Source organism: Nanorana parkeri, unplaced genomic scaffold, assembly GCF_000935625.1.
Source record: "Nanorana parkeri isolate BGI_ZX_2015 unplaced genomic scaffold, ASM93562v1 scaffold637, whole genome shotgun sequence".
In the NCBI taxonomy this organism is placed as follows: Eukaryota; Metazoa; Chordata; class Amphibia; order Anura; family Dicroglossidae; genus Nanorana; species Nanorana parkeri.
Window position 1 is genome coordinate 664,472 of NW_017306905.1, and position 9,757 is coordinate 674,228.

At 44.8% G+C, this 9,757-nt stretch overlaps 1 protein-coding gene across 1 annotated transcript in view; it reads left to right on the forward strand.

The window, feature by feature from the left end:
• GAMT (guanidinoacetate N-methyltransferase) overlaps positions 1-9,757 on the forward strand; it is a 23,444-nt gene that overhangs the window by 11,718 nt on the left and 1,969 nt on the right. The window contains exons 4-6 of the mRNA XM_018563169.1: positions 1,581-1,648; positions 2,244-2,354; positions 8,655-8,799. Of these exons, the coding sequence (XP_018418671.1) occupies positions 1,581-1,648; positions 2,244-2,354; positions 8,655-8,795 (320 nt within the window). The 3' untranslated portion in view covers positions 8,796-8,799. The remainder of the gene's footprint in view (positions 1-1,580; positions 1,649-2,243; positions 2,355-8,654; positions 8,800-9,757) is intronic.

Genomic DNA, 9,757 nt, shown 5'->3' on the forward strand with positions numbered 1-9,757 from the left:
TGTCAGCGTCTCTCTCCCCCAGCGTCTGTCAGCGTCTCTCTCGCTCCTCCCCGATACCCCCCTCCAGCGTTGGTCAGTCAGTACTACTAAGCCCCCTCCTTACCTTTATGTCCAGCAGCTGTGCTCCACTGCTGCTGGGTTAAAGTAAGTTTCGGTCAATGTAAAAAAAACAAAAAAACCTTCCTGCGCACACGTGCTCAGGAAGGTACCAAGTGCACAGGGGGGGCCGCGACCTTAAAAACTACACTACACTGCAAATTATACATTAAACTGAAATAAAACAATCTAGCTTGGAGCCCAGACCTCCTCGGGGCCCCTCACACAAGTACCGGCCATACCCCCCTGATGGCGGTCCTGGCCGGGGACTCTGATTGCGACCGCCCTGTTCACTTGCGGGACCCCATATGGGGTCGCAACCCACACTTTAAGAAGCACTGCTTTAAAGCAGTGGTTCTCAACCTGTATAACTTCAGGACCCACATTTGTCCCTGGTCATTAAGTCATGACCCAAGTCGCACTGCACTAGAACGTGCGGCATTGCGGTACCACTCGTTCCGGTGTGGGCGATCGAACTGTGGGTTGGAGGTGTGTTTGGGGTGCCATTCAAATAAATGGCAATGCAACACACCTCCCACACCAGAAATCACGGTACGTGCGATTTTGCGTGGTACAATGCGTTAATTGCATGGGACTATACTAGTGTGAACAGGCCCTGGAAAACACTGACAGACACACACAACCACAGACACAATCTCACACACTCCGACATCCTCACACACACATGCACAATCCTTTTTTTTTTTAAAGATCCATCCAGTCTCCTTATCTTACGAGAACTGGAGTGGATACTCAGCCTGGTGTCCTGTGTGGGCTGCTGTGCTGTGATGGAGCACCATCTATACATGCATTTTGGGTACAGCTCCCTTGCGTGCCCTGTAGAGGTGCCGGGAGTTAAAATCTGACGCCACTCCAGTCCAGGCACCTCTACAGGACATGTGAGGGAGCTGTAAGCAATGCACTTATGTATGCTCCCTGCAACCATCCCATTCCACCTCAAACTGACATTCAGCAGCAGGCCGCATATTTTCAATGGCTGCTTGACGTGAGAACTGTGCTATGGGGAGGCTGAGGGGGCTCTCACCTAGAAAACGTGAAGGCATGCGGTAACCCACTGAAAAGGGGGTCGCAACCCACCAGTTGGGAACCAAGGCTTTAAAGGACTTCTCGATTTCTCAAGACAACACAGCCCATCATGCATTGCTTCCAGTAAGCAATGATAGTGTTACATTGTTCAGACGTTGAGTTGTAGTTTAGGCTCTGTGAGTGGTGACACAAATGGAAATGCATATTCACAAGGCTGAGTGAATTGAGGCAGTACATCCTATGGGCATTTCCAATAAGTAAGTTTACAAACTTCTAAATGGATATGATTATTAGGAGTGGGATAGAACTTATGGAAATTCAATATAGAAATACATATTTTTATTTTTTGACCATCGACACCCTTTAATTGTTAGCTAATATCAAAACTACTGTTTTGTGCACAATGTTCCTTTTTGAAATCGTGTTCCTTTTTTCAGGAATTCTCTATGACACATACCCCCTGTCTGAAGAAACGTGGCATACCCATCAGTTCAACTTTATTAAGGTATCACATAGTATTAAATGCATTGTAAGCTGCGCACATTAAACAAATGTAATTGTTTTTTAATACATTGTGGAGAATCTGTACAGTGGGTGCAATGACGTATGGAAGTCCTCTTCTGGACTTGTGGTACCAACTAGTGACGTCGCTGGTTGCCAGGAGCTGGGCAGAATGCCGGCCAAATGTTGCTAAGACTCAGTACATACATACACATCTCCTCACCTAGCTCTTAGTAACCAGAGTGGCAGGGGAAATGTGTAAGTGGGCGGGACGCTGGCCAGAGGATTTCAGGTTGCTAAGAGCCGGGCAGAGAGATGTGTATAGCAACCTGGAATGCTCTGGCCAGCGTCCCCCCCAGCTCCTGGCATCCAGTGATGTTCCTGGTTGCCAGGAGCTGGGCAGGACACCAGGGGCACAATTTGTTGTAGCTGTAATGCCTCTGGGTGGGCACCCCTTTTACTGGACAGATCCAAATATGTATTTTTGTTTAAGATACTTGACTGTAATGCTCTTGTTAGAGTTTTTTTTAATCATTGCTTTTTCGGTATATTTACTAATTGTACTGTAAAGGGCTCAGCCAATTTATACATTTCCGCAGGGTCATGCACATCGTCTGCTCAAAGCAGGGGGTGTCCTCACATATTGTAACCTGACATCTTGGGGAGAGTTCCTGAAGAACAAATACACAGACATTGAAAAAATGTTCAAGGTAAAAAAAAAACATAGTTATACCACTTTGTGATGTATTGCTGTATTGTCTGGATATAGTTATATTGCTTACACATCTAATGCACACAATGGGGGGGATTTATTAAACCTGGAAAAGACAGAATCTAGAGCAGATGCCTATAGTAACTAATCGGCTTGTATCTTTAATTTGTTCAGTTAAGCTTTGAAAATAAAAGAGAGAAGCTAAATGGTTGTTATGGACAACTGCGCCAGATTCTGTCTGCCCCAGTTTTGTTCCCCTCACTGTGCTTCTATAGATTCCTACTCCTCAGTATTTATTTGTTTTCTGTTCCATAAAAATTGTTCCATTATGCTTCACATAACCCTTTCACTTCCTTACAGCACTAGCTGCGGGCCCTTGTAAACAGACTCCCGGCTGGACACTGGAAGCGATTTTGGTGGCTCCAAAGCCACCAGATCGCTTCAAGAGTCAAGTAAACGGAGCCCCCCCTCACTGGCTTGGCACCACTGCCCCTCCTGTAGGCTCAGGACACTCACAATGTCAGTCCCTGTATTTCATTCAGTCCCGAATGAAGCTGGAAGCGACACTGCATCACTTCCAGTTTCTCAGTTTGTCATTCCATGACTAGAGAAGCCGGGGAAGAGGCTGATCAAGGTGCTGCTCGCGGTATACTGAGACGCCACAGCTGAAGCGGATCCCGACAATTATGCCTGGATCCGCCCAGCTGCGTGACTGACAGCTGGCTCTGCCTATCTAGAGGCAGAGCCAGCTGTACCCTCCCCCGTCCGTTCCGCCAGTCAGCGCTGGCGGAGCGGGGAGAGAGGAATCCAGCCCCTCCCCTGTCACGGCAGAGAGCCGTGACAGGATCGGGAGGTGAGCGAACGCCGTTATGTGTTCGCTCACCTCCCGATCTACTGAGCCGACATGTGACCGTCTCATTGTCACAGGTCGGCTAGAACTATGAGGTGAGTGAAAAGCACTCACCTCATAGTTCTCCTTTAATTGCTTTCACATAGGGGGGCTTACAATGGCATACTGTATTGTCTGTGACAGGTCCTCTTTAGAGTGATACTGGGGGTCCAAAAGACCCCTAGTGTCACCTTTACACTCTCAATAACCTATTGAAGTGCAGATCGCACTTCAATAGCTTATTGCTGGGCTCCTGAAGCCCAGCAATGACGGCTCAGGGGCTGGAAGTGATACAATACACGTCGCTCCCAGTCCCATAGAACAGGGAGGAAATCAGTGAACGAATGTTCACCGATTTTCCTCCTCAGCTTCCTGCTGACACCTGACGAGCCTGTAGGAGGGGCAGCAGAGCCCAGGAAACACCGGGGTGGGCGGTGGGGGGTTGCAGTAGCGGCCCGTTTACCGGATCACAATAGCATTCTGGCGGCAGCTGAGCCGCCAGAATCGCTTCTACTGTAAAACCGGCCGCCGGCTCTTCAAAACTGAACAGACTCCCGGTGGAGTCTGTTTAACCCCTTCAGACTTCATGATGGGATTTTTCCATCATGGATTGTGGAGGGGTTGAGTATTAATGTATTTTTTACAGCAAACAGGGGAACATTGGGAGTTACGCCAAAACACTGCTAATATATAATATACCAATCTCCAGGGTTTCAACAGAACTTTTCAAACATCGGATTGTCCCCTAATTAAAGAAATCCCTTTCTCAGAGCTGGTTCAGTAAACAGGTATAACATGTAATTTAATCAAAAAAATGAATATTTAATCATAAAGAAACGAATATGAACAAAACTATACATCCACAACAAGACATTTAAAATCAATTAAAAAACTTCCCTTGAACAAACAGTGGTTGAAGTAACACGAAGGATCTGCAAGCCAACTAATGTGGCAAAGACCTGATTAAAGCAGATACAAGCACTGTATTACATATACGGATACAAAGTATCCAAAGTTACTCACAGCTCATACGGCTCGGGGAGAGACAGTCCTGCTCGAATCCCACAGTGCTGGATGGTTGGATAATTTTTCACTTCAGGTTAGTGTGTCCGGTGGCTGTGGTTAGGACCCAGAGAGAGGGGTATGTTGGTAGGGCTGAAACGATGTAAGCGCCCTCCCCTCTCCCCTTGCTTGGGACTCTTACTAACCCGCGGACTTCGATTTCAAAATGCAAAATATATGTGCGGCCACACAATAAACAGCAAAAGCGGTAGAGGCAGGGGTCTCCACGGTGAAAAATTCCAGGTATACTCAAAGATCCACAGGTTGTGTAGTTACCGCAAACAGTCGTCGGATCTGTTCAGTCAATCTCTGCTGGAAGGTTCCAATTCAGCTAGACTCGCACCATGTCCGAGCCGGCTGTGCTCCGTCTCCACACTTCTAAACCCAGCCGGGATATACATCTACCGGGACTGGCGTGCGGGATGAGTTATTGCGAGTGTCCAGGGAAGTGGCTGACACACGTAGCCCTGACGTGTTTCCTCCCCACACAGGGGCTTCTTCAGAGGGGCGTGTGCTGTTAACTCTTGCAAGGATGTGTTAAATAGCTAGTTAATGAGGCTAATGGACTGCCGGATATCACACAGTCAGCGGGCCATATCGTTTTTCAAAAAAAAAATATACTGATAATATTGCACATGTTTTAATATATTGTAATGGCACCTGTGGAGCCTTAAGTAGATAGATACAAATCCTAAATCCCTTTACCCACAAACAGTCACAGGTACATATATATTTAAACTGATTTATGGTAGTGGAGAAATAGCCTTTAGACATCATATAGCATCATATAAATCTATATGGGCTGAAAAGAGACTCCTGATGTGAACAAGGATGGAGCTTCGACGGGCTACTCATGGGATCATATAGGTGGTAGTGAATAATTACTGCTGTTACAACTTTAATCGGCACATATGTTTCAGAGTCATATAAAGATATACAGGTGCGGAAAAGTAAGTTGTAACAGATAACCCAACATGGGGGTTCATACCCTAGTAAAAACCCATAATATTGTGTCACCAGTCCAAACTCAATCACAAGGACCATCAGGAGTCCTCTACACACTCCAAAATTATATATATGGACAATCCGGTACTCAACTGACAGGAATGTAACTACAATAACCCTCTGTCAGAGGCAACCGGTTTGTAGCTTAGGGAAGAAAAATATACTTAAATTTGTCGACTTCAATTATTAGAGCAAGAAGCATTATGTTTAGTGTACATATGGTTTCAGATATAACAACTAAAGTTAATCATATCATTAAGACCTGGCGCCTGATGAGCCTCCGTCTGATGAATCCACCTGCACTCTCTCTGCAATAGGGTTTTATCCCAATCCCCCCCACGTCTGGGTTGATGGACCCTATCCAAGGCAAAAAAGCGAAGTCTGTCGATACTTCCATTGTTGGTGTCTACAAAATGTCTAACTATGGGGGACCTAATGTCTCTAGCTGCTATATCCGACAAATGGTCAGATATTCTGTTCTTGAGCATGCGTTTGGTTTTTCCCACGTAAAACATGTCACAGTGACAGAGCATCAGGTAGATAACACCCCTGGTCTCACAATTGACAAAATGGTGAGCCTTGAAGTTCTTACCTCCAGGGGTGGATATCTCCGTCCCAGTCTGGACGTATCGACAGAATTTGCACTTCTGGCATTGGAAGGTGCCCTTGTATTTGCAACAGGAAGCAGGCCTACTCACAAAGTCACTATTGGTCAATTTGTCCTTCAAAGAGGGGCATCTTCGGTAAGTAATGGTGGGTTTAATGCCCACAAACCTCGAGATTCTCGAATCTCTGGTCAAACAATGCCAGTGTTTCTGAAGAATCTTTAATATTTGTGCATGTTGGTTGTTGTAGGTTAAAATTAGTCTTACAGGGGAATCCTCTCTACCATTTTATTTAATTTAATTTAGATGTATTTATATTGGTGTTGTTGGATTTCCTAGGTCCACTTTTTACACGTTTGTAAGATTTTTTAAATATTTTGTTCGAGTAGCCCCGGGCCCTTAGCCTGAGTCTTAAATTGTGTGCCTCTCTTTCAAAGTCTTCATCATTAGTGCAATTTCGTCTGACTCTCAGGTATTGACCAAAGGGAATACTGTTTTTTAGGCAAGAAGGGTGGGCACTATTGGCTTCTAAGATGGCATTGCCTGCTGTGGCTTTTCTATATAGACTGGTGTAAAGGGTCCCTTCAGCATCTTTGCACACTAGAACATCTAAAAAGGGTAACCTATTGCAGTCATGGGTGAAGGTAAATTTTAGATTCAGATCGTTAAAGTTTAATATGTCAACAAAGCCTCTCAAGAGGTCCATGTCCCCTGTCCACAGCAAGAGGATGTCATCTATGTACCTGTGCCATGACAAAACATGGCACAGGTACATAGAAAGGTCCTCTCTAGCCCAGAGATCCTGCTCCCAACCCCCCAGATACAGGTTAGCGTAGGACGGTGCACACTTAGTCCCCATGGCTGTTCCCTGTAGTTGTAAATAGTATTGACGGTTGAAAAGGAAGGCATTGTGGGTCAGGACGAATTCCAGGAGTCGCACTAGGAAAGCATTGTGCGAGCTTTCTGTAGTCCCCAGGGTAGCCAAGAATCTTTCAGTCATTTTTAGCCCCTTGGAATGTGGAATAGAAGAATAGAGGGCTTCTACATCGAGGCCTACCAGTAGGGTGCCCGGGGGTACTGTCAAGCCCTGTATCTGAGAAATCAAGTGTAGAGTGTCTCTGACAAAAGAAGCCAGTGATTCTACATGAGGTTTAAGGAAATAGTCAACATATGAACTGATATTCTCCGTCAGCGACCCACACCCGGAGACTATAGGCCTCCCGGGGGGGTTTTCCAAAGATTTATGTATCTTGGGAAGGGCGTAGAGAACCTGCGTTCGTGGAAAGGGCACCCTCAGAAAATCCAGTGTGCCCTTGTCTATGAGGCCAAGATCCAAAGCCTCCTGCAGTAATATCTCAAGATTCCCTTGGAAAGATTTAATTACAGTGGGTTCTATAGGACGGTACCAGGTGATATTTTCCAAAATCCTTAAAACCATCTCTGTGTAATGTTCATTGGTCATAATGACCACGTTGCCACCCTTGTCTGCCTGCTTTATCACTATACTTTTATTGCTTTTAAGATCTTCCAGGGCTATTCTCTCCGGAGGGGAGAGGTTATCCTCCTTAATTCTAATGGACACCCCTTTCTTTATCTCCTCACTCACCCTTTTAACAAAATCCCAGATATTGATATTCTGCGTCAAGGGCGGAAACGTCTTTGACTTTCGTTTAAAGTGCTGTTTGGTAGGAGGGGCCTCAGATTAATCTTCCTCCTCATCGGAGATGTGCCCCTCTTCCCAAAGCTCCTGTAAGTCTCTGAGTGCCCTGTAGTCCTTCCTTGAAAAATCATTCCAATCTTCAAGGATGCCACCCAGGGGTAAACCCTCCTTATCGTGCACCTGCTTCAGTAGAAGCCTGCGCGTGAAAAGGTTGACGTCCTTGATGATTTCGAACCTGTCCGGTGTTATACCTGTTTACTGAACCAGCTCTGAGAAAGGGATTTCTTTAATTAGAGGACAATCCGATGTTTGAAAAGTAATGTATTTTTTACTGAAATTTGAGGTTTGATAAAGAGCTTCTCTAATATCATGTGGCATATAAATTTGCAACTGCCGCCAGTTTATTCTACAGGGTCTCTGCTTTCAGAACATATATAATTCTGGGGTATTTAAGTACTTTTTGGCCTAAACTGTGCATTATAACATGTTCAAAAATGTTCTGGCAGCGAAAGTTTAAAAGTGTATTTCCACCTACAGTCAAATTTGAGAAAACCCATCTAGATGTTTATGTGCTCCCATTTACACAGTATATCTAAACATTGTTTTTCAAAATATGGTTTTTACCTTTCAGCTGTTTCTTTGGTGAAGGCCTTTGTGCAGATTCCAGGCTACTCTGAGCAGTTTGAAAGTGACAGTAGAGGGAAAAACTGAGCTTCTTGTCATTGACATACAATGCTCTTAAGTCTTTAACCCTTTGTTAGGACAGACCGTGTTCTCAGCTAGTTTACAACTGATCATGAGATCCACCAGCACAGTACAGAGAGGGTTAGCGTAAACGTTAACATTACGCAGGCTAGGTAGGATTTTAAGCAAGTATATATTAGCACTTAATGTAAGCAGCATTTTTTTATGGTAAAGTTATGCATTGTGAATGAGTACATATAGCAAATTTTAACTGTTATCCCACTTTGGCTGTGGAAGTGGAACTACGCTTTAACATAAAGCTTTGGTTGCATTGCCTCATTTCAGATTTTGGTAGTATTAATGGCTCTTTTTTCTGTGATCTTATGGTTATAGGAAACACAAATACCTGAGCTTCTGGAGGCAGGATTCAAGAATGAAAATATCAGCACCACAGTGATGGACCTGATTCCCCCTGAAGAATGTAGATACTACGCCTTCCCTAAGATGATAACACCTACCATTGTAAAGGTCTGAGAAGACAAAGGCCCAATTTTTATGAACCCTTGTAGTGGGTTTATGAACCCCGCACTTCAAGGGTTAACTGTTGTTCAATATAAAAAAAAGTTACTCACCCGATCCTCGGAGCTGGCCAGCTGTCACGGCGCTTCCTCCTGCTTCTCTCTTCCTCCACTGCAACAATGGTATGTCCCTCAGCATCCTTACGTCGTATACACTGTGTATAGAATGTGATGACTCAAGGATCCTTAGACTGCTACAGTGGAAGGGGAACGAGGCTGAAGGGACCAGTTTAAAGCTGGCCATACATCTATAGATTATCTGCAGATTTTCTATGGTCAGATGGAAAAAAAGTGCAACAGATTCCTCCATCTGTTGCACTTTTTCCATCTGGCCATAGAAAATCTGCAGATAATCTATAGGTGTATGGCCAGCTAAGAGCGGGCTGGCTCCAAGGATCCGGTGAGTAGAACTTTTTTTTTTTTTTTTTCGAACCTTCACAAAAATGAGCAGTTAACTTGCAGTGCAGGGTGGCCCCACTGCAAGGGTTAACAAAAAGTTGTTCCAGAGTTCTGCTTTCAGCCGGCTATACACTGCTCGAATTTTGCACAAATCCTTCTGACGTAGCTGGAATTTGAACAGTGTGTGGCCCTGTTGGCATCACACTGTTTGACAATAGTCATTTTTTGATCGACTTTTGTTGACAGAGCCAGGCGCCAAAAATTGCCAGCTGAAGATCGACTGCAGCCAATCAGTTGGCGGGAGGGCACCAGCAGTCAGAATACATAGCCCAACAGACCCCCACCCCCATCCATTCTGTGAAGTGTGGATGGGGAAAATCAAACATTTCCCTTGCGGGCTGAATGAGAAAAAAATGACTTTTTGCACCCTAGGTATTTTACCATTCTAATGTGAATTTATGTGAGTGAATGTGGAATAAAATGAATTGCTTTACATTCCAGGTTGTCCTTTTGTTATAT